This window comes from Ailuropoda melanoleuca, chromosome 19 (genome assembly GCF_002007445.2).
Source record: "Ailuropoda melanoleuca isolate Jingjing chromosome 19, ASM200744v2, whole genome shotgun sequence".
NCBI classification, from domain to species: domain Eukaryota; kingdom Metazoa; phylum Chordata; class Mammalia; order Carnivora; family Ursidae; genus Ailuropoda; species Ailuropoda melanoleuca.
Window position 1 is genome coordinate 2,330,369 of NC_048236.1, and position 17,788 is coordinate 2,348,156.

At 53.4% G+C, this 17,788-nt stretch overlaps 1 protein-coding gene across 1 annotated transcript; it reads right to left on the reverse strand.

Annotated features, from left to right (window-relative positions):
• Positions 1-219: 219 nt before the first annotated feature.
• MRPS18A (mitochondrial ribosomal protein S18A) lies at positions 220-16,798 on the reverse strand. Its single transcript, XM_002914461.4, has 6 exons — positions 16,647-16,798; positions 9,301-9,332; positions 6,364-6,471; positions 3,900-4,023; positions 3,631-3,700; positions 220-636 (listed from the first exon to the last, which is right to left on the reverse strand). The coding sequence occupies exons 1-6, from the start codon at positions 16,786-16,788 to the stop codon at positions 492-494; spliced, it is 621 nt and encodes a 206-aa protein (XP_002914507.2). The 5' UTR covers positions 16,789-16,798; the 3' UTR covers positions 220-491.
• Positions 16,799-17,788: the final 990 nt, after the last annotated feature.

The following is a 17,788-nucleotide window of genomic DNA, read 5'->3' on the forward strand; positions in this document are numbered from 1 at the left end:
AGGAGTCCTCTGAGGAAGGCAGCCCAACTCATCTCACAGCCCTCAAGCTGAAGAGCTGAAGGCTCTCGACACAGGGCATGGGCACCCACTTGGCCTGGGAATGTCCTCTGGTGGCGTTCATGTGGCCTATCACAAGAGATGAGTGACTCGGGGCTCAAGAACTGGCTAGAAACGGGCTCAAGCCCCCTGCACTTGCCAGGCAGTAAGCACACACCCAGTGGCAGAGTCCGAGAGCCTGGTTTATGATGCTCCTTTGGGGAGAGCTCCTGGTGCCCAGCACTGAGCGTGACCCAAGGCGGTCATGAGACCACAGCTGCTGCTCAGGGACCCTTCACCACCGCCCCCCTCTGCCGGTGCTGCTGCCAGGCAGGCCGAGGGCACTGAAGTCAGTCCCACTGCCCGCCGCACCTGCCGCAGGAGCTGGGCCGCCGTGGCAGGATGGGCCCGCGTGCGGGAGCTCTGGTCACACCCTCAGGGAGCCCTGCTCCCAGTCAGTGATGCAGCATCAGAGGCTTTCTTGAGTAGGAGACGTTGTCTTTCAGGAGGGGTGACCCCACGGCCATGCGCACCTTGTTCCAGCGGTGGCCTTTGTTATAGATGGGCTTGACAGAGCGGGGCGACCAGCGGGTCAGGTACCTGTGGAGGGAGGGTAGGGAGGTGGCTTGAGGGCCGGGGCCTCGTGCTGGAACTGGGACAGCGGGTCGAGTGTGTCCTTGGGCCAAAGCCTTTCACCAGTTTCCCTTCTCGAGAAGCAGGGGCTTTTCCTGGGAGCAACGGCTGAGTGTGCCGTAAACAGATGGGCTGGGCTCTTGCCGCAAGCGTGTGTGGCCAGGGTCAGGCAGCCCAGGGCCACGCGCTCCCTTGATCTTTATGAGTTGTCAATGTTTGTGTGTATACTTGCTGGGGGAGTGGGTGGAGGAAGAGGCTGCCCAGAAAGATCATTCCTCTCTGGCCTCAGTAATGGGGAGAGGAGAGGCTGATGTAAGGCTTGAAGAGATCCTTCCCTCTTCCCCACTTGGCTCACTCTGTCACCCCAGCCTTCCGGGAGCTCCCCTGGGCGGCCATCACTGGCACAGGACCCCTGACCCTCACCCAACCCATAATGGGAGCCAAGGGTGAGGGCCCATGGTATAGACCTAGCCCAGGAAGGTTCCTGTAAGTGGGGGGGGGGGGGGGGGGGGGGGGGGAAGATGGCTGCCGCCCACAGTCCTTTGGCCTCCTTTGGGGATGGCCAGGGCCCTGACAGTTCCCGGAAAAGTGGCTCATGCCGGCTGGGACTGGGGTTTACTCCATCCAGAATGAAACCTGGATCCTGTCCAGAGAGGCCCACCCTTCGTCCTGAAAGCTCAGCCATGGCAAAGCCAGGGTCCTCCCCTGCCTCTACTCTAGGCTGGGGCTCAACCCAGCAGCCACTAGAGACCCTCACATGAGAAACTTTTTCATTTAAAAAATTAAATCACCTTGGTTGAGACTTTTTAGATAAAACTGAAAAAAAAAAAAAAAAAGATTGCTGATTTACATATTTCAACTGAGCTCCCCTTCCCCGGACCTTGGTTTCCTGCTCTTAGCTCTGTGCAAAGGGAACAGCTCTGAGAGGAAGTAAAAGCTGTGGGAAGTGCTGGCCAACACTCCAAGTACGAGGTGGGTGGGGGTGGTGTGTGTGTCTCCGTGTGTATGGTCAATGTCAATGCCCCCAACAGTGAGGCCTCTGTGCAGTGGGTGGGGCCGATGGCTGGCTTTTCTATGGTCGGTGGTGCTGGGGCAACAGAGTAAAGGTGAAGGTAGGGGAACACCTGGCAGGTCCCCGAGCCGGCATCTCCCAGGTTTCAGAGAGGGTGGGGGAAGAAACGGAAGTGTGGGAACAGGCTCCCTAAAAGGAATGCTCACTGGGACCAAGGACCCCAGGAGAGCCTGAGGCTGACCAGTTTTTCCAGAGCTCCTGCCCTAAAGCTGCCCCCACCCCCCGCCCTGGAGAAAACAGAGGGAAGCTGGGCTCCAGCTAGCCCTGGGCCTGATGCCTGTGCCACACGAACAGCCAGTTGGGCGGGGGTGGGGGGGCTCTGAGTGGCCTCCAGTTAGCTCTCTGGGGAACACTCCAGCTCTAGGAAGAACCAAGGCTTCTTCGTACCTCTCCTGAAGGGGCAGGAGGAGGAAGTGTGGCTCCCCAGGGCCCAGCAGAGCCTGGGCCAGTGCACGGCAGCTCAAGGACCTCTGGATGGAATCATAACGTCCCTTGTTGCAAGAGACTCACACTCCTTCGTAGCCAGGACTCCCCCTCCCCCCTAGAGTGGCCTTTTGCAACCCAAGAGCCCCCACACATCATCAATCCTGTGTCACGTTAAAGGACACCGGATATAGGGGAGGGAGCCTGGCCTTGCTTCAAAGGCCTGAGGGCAGGATGGATTGTGTCCTTAGGCCTGCTGCTGTCTCTTTACAAGTCAGACCGGAGGGTGGGCTCAACTCCCAAATGGTCCAGACCACAAGCAGGAAAGACAGGAAGAGGTTAATATGTCCTGCTCCCCCAGGGCTGCTGGCGGATGGCCCAGCTAACCACGTGGGAGGTACAGGTGGAGATGGGCATGAGGCCAGGGTGCTGGCGAGGTGTCAGTGAAGACCCAGCTCTGGCCCTGCGCCCCAGTCCAGCCATCCGGAGCTGGAGCTGCCTGGCCGCCCCCCCGCCATGCCTGTTTTGTGGGGATCGGCCTCGGAGGTCTGCTGTGGATGGGGCTCTTGCTCTGCTTCAGCCATCTTTGGTGCCCTACAGAGAGCAGTTACGGTAGCAGCCGGAGAGACTGAAGAGGGGAGGGGCCGTGGACAGGGCGGACAAGAAGAAAAGACCAGAATCAATTTTACAGACCTGATCTACTCTCAAGTAGGGGCTATTACAGATCTGGGAAGACGTGAGTGTGGTTGTGTCCGAGACGGGGGAGGGCAGGGAGCTCCCGGCAGGATGGCTGTTGGAGTGTGAGACAGGATTCTGCTCCTACACCAGAGGGGCCACCCTGCTTCGGCTGGAAGGCAGGCTGACTGATTCCAGGGTCTGGGGGTGATTCCCTCCTCTACAAAAGCCCAGGACCTCCCAGCCCGCCCTGTGCGGCTGCTCAGGTTAACTGCACGACCCTAGGGAGCACCATGGAGGCCGAGGTTCCGCCGCGCACGACGCGCACAGCTATATGCGGTGGCCCTACCCCAAAAAGCCCTCCCCTTTCTAAGGCCTCATTTGCCCTTTAATAACCCCAGTGCTGGGAGACTGAAAAGTTTGTAGAAGTGCTCTGACATTCCCATAGCAACCCAGTATGATGTCACAAACAGGGGATTAGCACATTCTAATGCCCAACCCGCAGACCTTCTTACCCTCTCTGCCCCTGTGCGGAGCGCCCAGCTGGGAAGGGAAGAGGAGAGAGGCTGAGGCCAGCAGGGGACGCTCACAGAAGCGTGCGTCGGACACACCGCAGCAGTGGTGGGGCTGAAGGGGGCGGCTGCTCACTCGGGGACGGATGAACAGACAGCCGAGGGAGCACTCGAGCTCTGAGCTGGGGGACGAGCGCCAGTAAACGGCCTCCCAGTGGAGTACAGCGACGGCCAAGGGCCTGCAGAATGCTCGGGGTCGTGATACCCAGCTTTGCTTACCGGTTGAGTTGGGGTTTGCTCTTTGGAACATATCCTTCAGGAAGCCGAGGCCTGTGATTTGGCAAGAGACCTGAGTGGAGACAAGAGCACACGTGGGATGGCCTTGCAGCTCCCCCTGCAGCTCTCGGGGGCTAGAGGGAAAGCCCAAGGGGGTGGGAGGTTGGCAAGGGGGGCAAGTACAGCGAAGACCCTGGACGTCTCTATCCCTTCCAGGAGGGGCTGGACCAGGGTCCTGGTTTCCCCCTCTTCGCCCTGAGAGGGCCTTCTACCTGCTCGGTGGGCCATCTTCACACACTCCTCAATCTTGCGGTGCTCCTCCTGGCACAGGCCTGTGACCCTTCGAGGCAGCAGGCCTCCGCAAGGCCGGATGAACTGACTGAGCAGCAGAACATCCTGGGGGGAACGGAAAATTGCAGTCAGCCAGCCAGTGGGCGTTTGGTCCGGGGCACAGGGCCTCGTGGCCCCCAGCACCCCAAGGGGTTGGTGTCTCCCTTGGGAACCAACCGGACACCACACCCTCCATGCAGCGCTTTTGCACGCTGGCCCCCTTTACCCTACCAAAACCTAAATTCCAAGTTGGTAAGATTTTCCAGCCCCTAGGGCTCCCAACATCTCCGTGGGAATCTGAGAGACCGGAGAACAGAAACTCTTCATGAAGTGTGTTCATCGTTCCAGCACGGGCAGCACCTCACCTCGTAATGAAAGGGCTGTGACTCTCCTTGGGCGAGGTGGGGGGGGGAACCACACAAGGGGGGAAACCAGGACCGCCTCCACCCCCACAGCCTACAGGCCACGGGCCAGAGTACACTCAGACAGCCCTTCCACCTCTGCAGCCCCCTGCAAGCGCAGGCAGCATGCGAGCTGGGGGTGGGGGGGAGGGTCAGGGCAGCGAAGTTAAGAGCCACATCGTCTAAGCCCTGTGGCCAGATGTGAATGGATTCTTGGGCTTCCTTTGGACCATCAGACTGCTTTGGATGAGTCAAGGACATAAGGATAAACTAGGGCCAAAATCAAGACAAGAGACCACTTTCCCCTCTTTCACTGGGTGACTGAGGGGGTTAAATAAAAGCCACTGCTTCCCCAAGGAGATGGGGCCCTGCCCCACACACCGATGCGCTGCCCTGGCAGGCGCCTCGCTGTACAACCGCAGATTTGTTTCAATCACTGGACAGCTCCTGAGGGACCCGGGCCCCCCAGTTCCCACCCCTGTAATCTTTAGAATCTGGGGAAAAGAACTCAGATTGGATTATCCAGGACTAATAAACTGGGCCTGCAGCCCCAGGCCCTACCGTAGGCCGCCAAGCAAGCTGACAGCTCTGTGCAGCTCAGGCTAACGGGTGTCCTGAGTGGAAAGGGGTAAAAGGAAAACAACTTTAGCCTTTACCTCGGAGGGGATTGGATTTCGTCTGCTGGATAAACAGAGCCAAGTCCATTTCCTGGAAACGGCTGGTAGAAAGAGTGCCCGGTGGTGGTTAGGCAGGTGTGGACCTCACTTCCCCATCTTCAGCTGGGATTCTAAGTACGGCCACGACCCCACTAACTTCTGTACCACAAGAAGCTGTGAACACTGCCCGGTGGCCTGCAGGCTTCCTGTCACTGCGGGCGTCCGTGGGCAGAAGGGTGGCAGAGCAGAGCGAGAGGAGCACCCTCTCCCCGCCGGGTGGCCCAGAGCCAAGGCTCTCAGCCCAGGAGATTAGTTGGGTCATTCTGTCCAGATCCCATGGGCATGTGGCCTCTCCTGCTCTCACCACCTGACCGGGATCTCTGCCCTTAGTCATCCCATTCCACAGAGCGGTACAGGGACAACTTGCAGGTCAAATTGGCCCAGAGCCTGAACCACCTAAAATAGGGTGCTTAATGTCACCAATAGAACCCTGAAGGACAAGTATGGATTTCTCTAGGGCTCGTCCTTTTCCCAAGCCCGCCCTGCTTCTAGAGAGGACGGAGAATAGTATCAGGATAGTAGGCTCTGCCTGGGTTCTCCATCCCTAGAGCTTACATCCTGGCTCTGCTACTAGCTGGGTGATGGGAGGCCAGCCAGTTCATCACCTTTTCCAAGCCTCGAAGTTCCCTGTCTGGAAACCAAGGATGAAGAAAGTCCCTACTTACTAGGGATACTGTGAAAACCAAGTGAACGAAGGCCTGTAATGCGCACCACCGGGCCTGGCGCAGAGCCTGCACTGACCGGGGGCTGCCCATTCTATTCACCGCCATCACCTTTCCGTGGCGAGAACAGCTCCAGGGGAGCTGGAGCAAACAGGAGTCTCTGTAGCTACGGAAACAGTCATGTGTCCCCAGATCACAGTGAGGACTCTCAAATATACCCTCCCTGTAAAAGGAGCAAAGCCGAATCCAGATTCCGATTCTATCCCTTGGGAACACACCCTGCGAGACGGGGTTACAGGGTTGGTGGTCTGATGTGTGCGCAACCAGCCCACGATCTAAATTAGCGACTCTCAAGGCCGGCTACCCTGCACAATCACCTGGGGAGCTGTACAGACTGATGACGGCCAGGCTCCACCCGGATCAAGCGCAGTCAATGTCTGCGGGTGGCCTGAGTAGGACTTTCAAGCTCCCTCGGGCATCCACGGTCTTGAGAGCCACCGGACGTCTTTGGTGGCTCCATGAGACGCAGCAGCGGCTGGGGGTGGGGGCGGGGATGCCGCTGAAGTGAACCAGGGAGCACAGCCTCCGCGCCCTGCAGAGCCGGGGTCGGCCCAAAGCTCCGCTCACCTCATAGCCGTACTTGTGCTTCAAGTTCCACCGGCAGACGGGGCACTGGCCAGAGGGGTTGGGGGGGTTTGGGCTCTCCTTGGGAGTCCCCGTTAACCGGCCTTCGATCTAGGAGGAAGAGAGAGAGCCAGTGAGGGACAGGGCACGTGGAGCCTCAGCTCCTTGAGCCACCCTCCAAAATGGTGAGATGCCGGGGAAAGTTATCTCTGGGGGCCCTGTGGGAGTAGCGAATAGGTCTCCCCACGTCCGCTGCGGTGCTGGTCCTGCAGCTACGGCACACCGGACCTCAGGGTGGCCAGACACGTGATTCGGTGGCACGCAAGCATCCTGGCAATGAGACAATGCTGGGGGCAAGAAGGAGGGGTTCTATCAGCTGAATTCTACCTTTCCTTCCTCAGAAACAAAACAAAACAGAACATAACACCAGAACATTATGCTTCCCGCTCTGGGAAAAAGTAATACATGCACATGGTAAAAAGTTTCAGACGGTGCAGGGATACACAGTTAAAAGGAAGTTTCCCTCCCATCCCACATATCATATCCTTCTCAGGAAACTGCCCTTTCCAGCTTCATCTGACAGAGGCGAGTCTATGCCAGCGGTTCTCGACCAGGCAGGATTTTGCCCCCCAGGGGACACGGGACCATGTCAGAGACATTTTTGATTGTCACAGCTGGGGGCTGGGGTGCCCGGCATCTGGCGGGGAAGCTGCTAACCATGCTGCAAGGCCCAGGGCAGCCCCCACAACGAAGCCCCAGCCAGCCCCAAACGCCAGCTGCGCCGAGGCTGAGAGCGCCCGCTCTCTGCCTTTACGAGCAGGCGTGCACTCCTGGGAAGATATATTCCCCTGCCCTCCTCCTCGCTTTTATAATTTTGGATGCCACGTTTCAAATCCTGCTGAGGCCACGTGTGCAATGACCTCCGCCATTGCTGCTGTATCCTGTGACACAGCCTTGGAATTACTAAGTGTAATAGGCCAATGATCTGGGAGGTGGCTCTGATTACAAGAGGGGGAGTTTAGAAAGCCTTGTTGATTGAGGCCACAGATTACGAGAGGGAAGTTGGGACAGGTCTGAGACTTTGGGAGGGAAGCAATACTGTCTCCTGGGGGAGAAACTGGCAAAAGGGAAAGGGGGCTGTGCAGGGCACCGCTACCCAACTTTCTGCCAAGGCCACAGCAGCCATGCCAGAACCAGAGAAGTGCGCTAGGGAAAATGTGGAGGTGCATGCTGGGTATTGGGAGGGGTTACGGTGGGCCTGGCAGGGGGCAGGGTAACATTTATTGACTCCCCATTGTATGCCTGGCTCTGTGCTAATAACAATTCAATTAGGTATCACCTAATTTCACCCCCAACACCTGGTGAAGGAGGCATCATGATTTTATGTTGCAGATGAATAAAGCGAGGCCCCAGAAAGTGAGCAGTGCCCTGTTAGCTGTGGCGGTGGCTCTCCACGGAGGCACGGGTGGGCTTCCCTCCCTCAACGGGTCTCAAGGAGCCACGACGTCTCCACGTTCATTTTGCAAATAGCAGCCCGACGCCCCACATGAGAAACACTCCATACTCATAAGCCAGATGTATTTTTCTCCACCAACATGGCGTTCCTAGGGTGAATGCTTGTTTTGGCTTTGAATAAGGGAACCAGAAGAGGTGCCCAAAGGGGAGGGGGCCCCGTAAAAAGGACTGTTTTGAGGCTAAGCAATGAAAAGGCTGAGGAGTATTCAAGAGGGAACCCTAAGGGCTCGTCCTGGGGATAAGACTGCTTTGGGGAGGACCGAGCTTGTCTGGCTGCCAGAAGGGTTAAATCCCTGGTTGACATGGAAGTTACGGAGGCTTCTGGGAGCTCTGTGGAGTGGTTGAGGTTTCTTGGAAGCACGGAAGGCCACGTGAAAACAACGTTGTCTTTTAGGGATTATAGGATAATCTAGGCCCCATGACTCCCCGAGGAAGGGAGGTGAGATGGGTCCGATGAGGGAAAGGGGGGAGTAGGTCGATGAAGAATCATTCTAGGTTTTGTTTTGGTTTTTTTTTTTTAAAGATTTTTTTATTATTTATTCGACAGAGATAGAGACAGCCAGTGAGAGAGGGAACACAAGCAGGGGGAGTGGGAGAGGAAGAAGCAGGCTCATAGCGGAGGAGCCTGATGTGGGGCTCGATCCCATAACGCCGGGATCACGCCCTGAGCCGAAGGCAGACGCTTAACCGCTGTGCCACCCAGGCGCCCCCATTCTAGGTTTTTAACCAACAGACAAGCCATGGTGCTGGCTAGTGAGCCCAGGGCCCAGGGAGTGTCACCTTTTAATGGCATCACTTAAAGAGTAGCTTGGTCATTCTGGGCAGGAAAGAAAGGAGCTGAAATCCAGGCTCCTGGACACGGGTCAACTTACTTGGGCTCTCTACTCTCACCACCGCCTTGGTTTCCCCTTTGAAAAACTGATTTATCCCCACCAAGGACGTATCAGCAAAGACCTCTGAGACCTTATCATACCAAAGGCCACTTTAGGGGCGTGTGGGTGGTTCAGATGGTTGAGCATCTGCCTTCGGCTCGGGGCGTGATCTCCAGGTCCTGGAATCCAGCCCCACATCGGGCTCCCAGCTCAGTGGGGAGTCCGCTTCTCCCTCTCCCTCTGCCCCCACTCCCTGCTTACGCACGCTCTCTCAAATGAATAAAAAAATCTTAAAAAAAAAAAAAGCCACTTTAATCAAACAACGGATGCCCATGCCTCCGTTCAGACACAATGACTGCTCCTGATTCAACCACAGGACAGAGCACAGCTTGAAAAAACCGTGCAGGGCTGTCAGACTGTGGGACTTATGGTGACAGAGGGAGCTGCTCCTGACTCCAGGAGTCCAGTTGGGGCCAGCCTCCCTGCCCACCGCTCCCCGCAGGCAGCTCCAGGGGTTAAAGAGCTTGTAAGCGGCCAATTCGATGATACTTACTATAGTCGTCTTCCCTTCTTGGGTCTCCACCACTACAGAGATAAAGGGGAAAAATCAGGTCAGCCATTTAATAAGGAACAGAGAGTTTCAAATAACAGCTCAAATTCTACACATACAGAAAATCGGAGCCTTCGGTCTGCACTCTCCCACGGTCCCCACCTGGGAAAGAAAGCGTGCAGGGTTCACCTCCAAGTGCCAAGGCTCTGTGCCCTCGAGGCTGGGTGGGGGCAAGCCCAGATGCCCAAGTAATACCATCTCTCTGGGATTAAGGGTCTCCACACTGTTTTTGTCTTTCCAAGCCGAGATTCATCTTGGTTCTAAACCAAGGGAATTGGCAAGCTCCTGCCCTCCCGTGGCTAGCGATAATGACCTCAGAGTTGGGGTGGGTGGGGGCGGAAGCATCTAAAAGACCTTCAAAAGTACCTACTGCGTGTGTCCCTTCATGACGAGATTCCGACAAACATGGCTTCTGACCCTGAAGAAGGCGCAGTCCCTGACACAGGCTGCACGGCCCCAGGGCAGATAAGGAGCGAGACAAGCTCTAGGAGGCACTTGTGGGAGTTAAATCCTCTGCCCTTCTCCCCGCGGCCCCTGCAGGGTTGCACTGGGCTCCCTGGGAGCGGGCAGTGGCAGGGGTGGGGGTGAGGGGCCTGCAGGGGCTGCGCCGGGCTGTTTCCGGGAGAGCACTGCAACTGCACACGGAGGGGGGCGCCCTCAGCCGGTTTAGGTCGGAGGCGGTCACCGGAGAACTGAGGGTTCGGGTAGGTCGCGCACATGCCTCAGACCATGTGTATTTCCTAGCTTACTGAACCAGGATGAAGAAAGACAACTTCAAGAATATTCCAAGGAAGAACCAAGCCAATGGCGCCACGTTTGGCAAATACAACCAAACAAAGCCCTTGGAGAGTCCCCCTCGTTCTCCGGTTTCTTTAGAAAGCGGGGAGCCGCTGCCGTCAGCCTAGGAACCAGCGCGCAGCAGAGGCTCGGTCAATGCCAGCCAGCACCAAGGCCGCGAAATCCTCGCCAGGCCCCCTTCGGACTGCCCGCCACCGCCGCAGAAAACGCGTGTCCGCACGGCTGGACTGCGAACTGGCCCCCTATGAACCGACACCGTACTGCAACAGCAGCCGGGCTCCCACAATTAGTTTTACTCAGCTTTAGCCCAGGCAAGATGCAGCGCAGCTTAGAAAGAGCCTAAGGTTGGGGGGGGGGGGCTGGTGGCTCAGGCGCTGGGGCGTCGAACTCTTAGGTTTGGCTCAGGCAGGTCCTGATCTCGGGGTGGTGAGATCCAGCCGGCGCCTGGCTCTGAGCTCTCCGCGGGGGATCTGCTTGGGATTCTCGCTCTTCCTCTGCCCCTCCCATCCGCGCGCTCTCTCTTTCTCTAAAAATAAATAAATAAATAAATCTTTGGGGTGCCTGGGTGGCACAGCGGTTAAGCATCTGCCTTCAGCTCAGGGCATGATCCCGGTGTTATGGGATCGAGCCCCACATCAGGCTCCTCCGCTAGGAGCCTGCTTCTTCCTCTCCCACTCCCCCTGCTTGTGTTCCCTCTCTTGCTGGCTGTCTCTATCTCTGTCGAATAAATAAATAAAATCTTAAAAAAAAATAAATCTTTAAAAAAGAAAGAAAGAGCCTGAGGTTCTTAGTGTTAAGAATCTAGTGAAAGTGGGGCGCCTGGGTGGCACAGTGGTTAAGCGTCTGCCTTTGGCTCAGGGCGTTATCCCGGCGTTATGGGATCAAGCCCCACATCAGGCTCCTCCGTTGTGAACCTGCTTCTTCCTCTCCCACTCCCCCTGCTTGTGTTCCCTCTCTCAATGGCTGTCCCTATCTCTGTCGGATAAATAAATAAAATCTTAAAAAAAAAAAAAAAAGAATCTAGTGAAAGTGACGGACCTCATTCTGGAAACACGCTCATAAGCACACATACAATCAGACGTGTGTACCTAAATGGTAATGCTGGTTTTCTCTCGGTGGTGGCGGTACGTGATTTTTACTTTGTTCTTTATGCCCGCCTGGATTTTCTAAAGTTTTTAAAATAAACATGTACTGCTTTGGCAATAAGAAATAAACAGCAAAAAGAGAGAAAGAGAATGAACATCTAAGAAAAAAGTGAGGCAATTCTAACCCAACCGGAGGCCCTCAGCAGCATCTGTGATCACTGAGCTCTGTGACCAACACCTAATTGGACACAGACTGCCTGGAATTGTCCCCCATTTGTTTTCTGGGCAAGGCCATTCATAAAGCCTCATTACTGCAAACAACCAACCTGAGAGCCCCTCAGTGTTTCAACTCCAGATACACACTAAGGAGTCACGATGGTCAGAAAGGCCCTGAGGCTTTCTCCAGAACACTGTAGTTAACTAATCAATTCAAAGACAAACGAGTTTTCTCCCTGTAAGAAAATGCGTCACCCCAGTCACCCCACACACACGGATCTACTTGTTCCAAACGGAACAGAGAGCAGCCTAGACGGGATGTGGGTGAGACTCACTGCTGCTCAGCAGGGAGGCCAGCACAGCTGCGGAGGGACGGTCACTGGAATGTGTCAACCTACAGACACAGGGGAGCAGAAGCAGGGCAGAGCCCCAGCTCAGCAGGGCTTCCAGGCACCCCAGAAACTTTGCAAAAAACCAACTTGGGAGAGGGATGGAAGGCAACCAAATCCAAGTGGCAACAGGTGAGGGGGAAGTTTCTAAGAATCCTGGGAGGAAACAAGGAGAGACACATTCCTGGTACCACTTGAGCCAGCAGAACGAGGGCCTGAAACACAAAGCCGATAAACATGTGGTTCCCCTCTCCTCTCCCGCGGAGGCACTTGGGTCCTCACCATGAGGTAAACAAATCTAACAAAACACGCATCACTCCCGGCAAAGAACCAAACCCTGAAGTCATCCCACTGGCCCCTGGAAAAGAGATCAAAGCCTGTGGCTTGCTTCACTGTGCGCTAGCTCCCCACACAGCAACCCTGAGCCGGTGAATCATCTTACTACATGCCAGTGGATAAAACAATAAATAGGCAGATGCTTATCTACTACAGTCCATTTGTCACACCAGAAAGACTGACCTGAGAACTCCTACAAGACTGACAGTGATCAGGGCGGTGTCTCAGCGCAGGCGCAGGAGGCCTGGGTGAAGCCTCAAGAAGCCCCTGGATTGTAAGCCTCTGAAAACGAGATAGGAATCGAAACAGTATTGCTCTTCAGTGTGCGTACAAACACAGGTCAAAACCAAACAAAACCTGAGATCCGTTTTGTCCCCGGCCTCCTTGCCATTCAAGATGGGGGTAACCATGAAAAAGTGGACTGAGAGACTTAGGCACTAACAGACAACTTGTTCGGAAAAAGGTGGACTCACCTTTGTGTTCTGAGATACGGCTACTCGGAAGTAAACTAAGGAAAGACATGAAGCTGGAGTTTCTAAACTGGGGTCAGGGGCCAAATCTTCTAAGATAGGCACTTCTCTCATACACATCAAATACTCCGTCCCACGTGAGACAATGCATCTGCCGAGCAGCCCCAGACAGCACAGCGCGGCTGCCCCTACCGCGGAGAGCGGCAGCAGACCAGGAAGACTGTCTTTGCCCTAGAGGAGAAAAGGGCACGAAACCAAGTATGGGAACTTTGCTACAATAAAAGTCTATGCCTCGTAAAGAGGTCCTTTGAGTACTTCAATAAATACTCGCTTAGGATGGAGTCCAAGATAACCGAATTGTAACAGTCTGGAGCAAACAGTGCTGGGGTGAGAGTGCAGTGAACGCAGAAAGACCTCGATAGCCACATAAACACAGACGCAGAGAACCGCAGGAGTATCAAGACCCAACTGTTCAGTGGAGGAAGGGAGGACCCATGATGATGTGGAGGGCACTGCCGCAGGAAGTGCCCAGAGACCAAGTCCTTCTTGGAAGGGATCCATGGAAACCAAGTCCCAAGCAGAGTATGACAGCATGGAGTCACTGATGGTAAAAGGCGGCACTCACAAGTCTTGGGGGAGGGTCAGGGAGGGGAGTGTGTGTTTGGGCAGTGTGGCTACACTTGTGGCCATTGACTACTTTTCTCAAACTCCTTCCCCACTCCCCTCTGTTCATCTTTAATTCTACTACTCAAGTTTTCTGATTCTCTAATCACCTACCCCGTCCTTCCCCCTGGACCTGGGAGGGAACGTCTCTCTGAACTAGGCTTCACTGTGCTCTATCCACTAGCAGGTTCCTCTGGACTGTGTCCCTTGAAGTCTTTAAAGCACTCAACTCACACACTCCCCTCTCAAAGCTTTCAGCTACAGGGCTGCTCATCCTGCCAGGTGCATCCTTGTCTGCAACGCTAGGTCCTCCAGAAAGCCCCTCAGCTAACTGGAAAAGATGAAGAAAATTCCCACTCATTTCAGCACACTCTGCACTAGTTTCTGATAGCGGATTCCTGTTCATTCAGAGTCACATGTGTTTTCGTTTTAAATACATTTCTTTCCCAAAAGTGATAAGGCAGGAATGAGATCTCACACAATCTTTCCCATAAGCACTCCACAGTCTTCAGCAAGTTAACTGATGAGAGCTTTCAGGTGGGAGAACCACAGGGCAGCCCCTCCACGGAGCACCACGGCAGTCCTAGTGGTGGGAGGGAGGAGTGCTGGCTCCAAGGCCTATGCCACCACTTACCAGCGGGGTGACCCGGGAAGCTACTCAACTCCTCTGGGCCAGATTTCCTCATGTGGAAAAAATGTCAGGAATATCTGCCTTTAAAGATTGTTGAGAGGAGGCGCCTGGGTGGCTCAGTCGTTAAGCATCTGCCTTCGGCTCAGGGCGTGATTCCAGCGTCCTGGGATCGAGCCCCACATCAGGCTCCTCTGCTGGGAGCCTGCTTCTTCCTCTCCCACTCTCCCTGCCTGTGTTCCCTCTCTCACTGGCTGTCTCTGTCTCTGTTAAATAAATAAATAAAATCTTGAAAAAAAGAAAAGATTGTTGAGAGGACGGAATAAATGTATGTGGAAAACCTAGCACAGTGCTTGCAGCAGGCACAGACTAAACCCCAATTTCCATTTTTGTCTTCCTTCACTTTTGTTCCTTCCACTATCCTTCTTGCCTTTGTGCGTCTTACCAAACTTTCGAGCAGGCTTTCACAACAGCAGCACAAGCGACATTTCAGGCCTGGTGGTCCTTTGCTAGCGGGCCGTCCTGGGCACTGTGAGACGCTTAGCAGCATCCCTGGCCTCTACCCACCAGAGGCCAGGGACATCAGTTGTGACAACCAAACATGCTTCTAGACATTGCCAGATGTTCCCAGGGGACAAAACTACCCTCAAATGAGAACCACTGCTTTAGCCTGAGAGTCTCTACAGGCAAGAGCATGGAAGGCTGGGTGCTCATAAACTCTAAAATTAAATCATACTACTTGATACTCTGAAAAGTAGGATGCTTGAATATTTTCAGCAAAACACCCAGCTTCCTGCCCACAACTTCAAATTCTGCGTGTATGATATTGTTTGGTTGTCAGATGTACCAGGCGGGACCAGTCAAAATGAACTATATATGTAATATTTTATGCCTTATGCGTGACAGGTAGTGTATCAAGACAAAGTTTTTTCATTTAAAGGCTCTGAAGACAGGTGGTTCTCAAGCAGAATAAAGAATACGGTTGTTCCTTCATGTAAGATCACATCAATTCAAGTATTTAGCTTTCAGGTCTGACAGCAAGTAACAGAAGAGTTACCAACCCAGGTATTTATGGAGAGAAGTTCAAAGACCCATCTGATTATAGAGTCTGTCATTTCACAAAACCTCCAACTGAAAAACTTCTAATCTCAAATACTCGTTTGTAAACAAAAAACTATTCGTCTTGCCCATCCTCTGGGAACATAGCAAAGAACTGTTTTCAACTCTGATTTGCACAATGGATATGTAAATTACAGCTATTAGAGCCTGACACTTAGTAGATACCCTCAAAAATCTTACAGGTGTATGCTTATTTTGTCTTACCGTGTCCTTTCTATCATCAGCATGATCTTTTTGGTATCTTTCTTTATTAATGGATTAGTTTATCTAATATTAACCAGACAGTATCTGGATTTTGTTGTTCTTTCTACTGTATGTTTCATCTTCCCTTCATAGCTAAATTCTTCTAACATACACCTATTTCCATTTCTTCATGAAATATCCCTTTGATTTCCCCAAACTGGGACCCAGCCCTCACTTCTCCTGAATCTGTAGATGGAGGCCAAGTCCAGCGGGTTGGGGCTGGGCCCACCAGGAGCCCTGTCTGCTACTGCTGTTCGAAAGCTACAGTAGCTTTCTCCCTGAGACAAATCCAATGGATTGCTCAGCAGGTTCTTCTTTTTGAACTTTTCTGCTCCCTCTGACAACAACGATCACTCCTTTCCTCTCGCACCTCTCAGCTTTAAAGGATCCCTGGCCAGTACTATGCCAGACTCTTAAAAACAAACAAACCCACATCGGTTCTTTTGCACATCACTCATCCATTCTGGCTTCCAGCAGTGCACAAAGGAAGGCTTCGTCCTGACAGACCTTTTCACTCTGCCAGATTCCATCCTTTTATAAACCTGTTCAAGACACATTTCCAATTGGGTTTCCTTTTCTGGTAACCAAATCTAGTTAATCATGTAAATACCTAAGTTGCATTTATTGGAATGTATACATATCACCTCATCAGAACCTCACTTCTCAGGAAAAGAGCTATATTTTTTCTTTTTCCAGAATCCCTTGACACTTTGAAGTATAGTACTTGGCCTTCAGTAAGCTTCCAGTTCAAGGCTTGACTCAGGCTACCTCGGCAGGCTTATGATTAATGAAAAGGAGAACCACTATCCCGCGCTCGTCTGTGTTTCAGCTGTCCGATGGCTTTTCCACCTTGGCTTCCATCTCTCTGGGAGACTAGCGGCGGGGGAAGAAAAAACCGCCATCAGAGCACAGCATTTTCAGATGAGAAACTGGAAAGGGAGGCCCTGGGGAGGAGAGCCACATGTCCCTCCCTCAAAGTCCAGGGATTTTTTTTTTTTTTTTAAACAAAGGAGGCGGCAGCTGAGAGAATACGGAAAGCAAAACTAACACGCGGACCTCTAAAGAAAACTTTTCTGAATCCCGGAACAGGTTTCTTCCTGTCCCTGCTAACTAAGCAGGGCTTTCTTTCCGTCCTTCCCTGCCCTCACCAGTGAGAACACTCGCGAGCGGTGAAAATAACAGCACCAAGGACTGGAAAGTGCTTTCAAGCACCCCGGAGCTCCAGCATCTCCCGAGTTCCGGAACCGCGCGAAGGAAAGGGAGGGAAGCACGGGGGCTGGAGAAAGCAACTTCCACTGCCCTCTTCCTCAGCCTTGGGAGGTAGCCGGGATCCAGGACTCACCTTCCCTGAACCCGCGAGCTGGAAGCCGAGCCCAGCTGGTCGCGATCGGGCTAGCCAGGAGCCCTCGAAGCAGCCGTCCACAGGGGGACAGCAGCACATTGAGGGCCGCCATCTTGAAAACCAGCGGTGACCTCTTGTGCATATCCGCTTCCGGAACGGCGCTCGCGCAGCCGCAGTGGTGAGCAGGGAGTGCGCCGCTGTGAGCTCTACCTCCCGCCCCATACTCTTGAACTTCCGTTGCCCTAGTCTCTCCAGCGTAGGGTTAAGTATAGAGATTTCTCTGTTAAGCCGGTCTTCGTTTTGAAGGTCTAGGGCCCGTGTTCTAGTTCCCGTCTGCTAGTCCTCGAAGTGTCAGGTCGCTTTCGTTCCCTCACAGGCTTCTTTTCTTAAAATCACATACACCACCCATATTTACTTAAAAGCTTCTTCAACTCAGATGTGGATTTTCTGCCTTTTGTGGCTAAGGCTAGAGCTGTACAGTAGAGTTTGAAATTGTTAGGACTCTGGTTCTGGAACGTCAGGTATCAGGCCGACCCGGGATAGAGTTAATTCCTACCTTCTCCGCCAATCTCCGTTTCTCTCCCTCCCCCCACACCCAAAACGCACTTGTCTTTCATTCTCCTATAGCTAACACTTCCTTTTGCCCCCAGGGCCTTTGCACAGCTATTTCCTCTACCTGCTCTTTGGCCATCTGCTAAACTCCTACTTAATTCTCAGAGGACAGCTCAAAATTCACTTCCACATTAGAGTCCTCCAAAACCTCCCTGTTACTGGCTCTCAGCACCAGGTAACTCTCCATTCTAGTACTTGGCATAATGGCGGTTTTACATCTATTTGTATAATGTGTCTCTCCACCAGATTGTAAACTCCATGAAGGCAGAGATACGTTTTTTTTGTTGACTTTTATCTCCAGCAGTTAACGCAGTGCTGATACATAATAAGTGCAATATATAGTTGTTGAATGAATGAGTAGAATCTTATAGGGTTGTGAAGATAAGACCTAAGTGCTCAATAAACAAAAGCTAATTAGTAAGGCAATTACTGAGATAGACCCTTGTGCTAGGTACTTTTCATAAGTTTGATGTACTTTCATAATGAGAAGCTTGTAGTACTACGAAGAAAACCCAACTGCCTGGTTTTCC

What these genes read in the sequence shown, in the direction of transcription:
- MRPS18A (XM_002914461.4), bottom strand. Translation starts at nt 16,788, where the DNA reads ATGCACAAGAGGTCACCGCTGGTTTTCAAGATGGCGGCCCTCAATGTG. An exon ending in GAAGATGGCCCACCGAGCAG is followed by an intron (nt 3,701 to 3,899) that starts GTAGAAGGCCCT and finishes GTCTCCACTCAG; the next exon opens with GTCTCTTGCCAAATCACAGG. An exon ending in AGCAAACCCCAACTCAACCG is followed by an intron (nt 637 to 3,630) that starts GTAAGCAAAGCT and finishes CTCCCTCCACAG; the next exon opens with GTACCTGACCCGCTGGTCGC.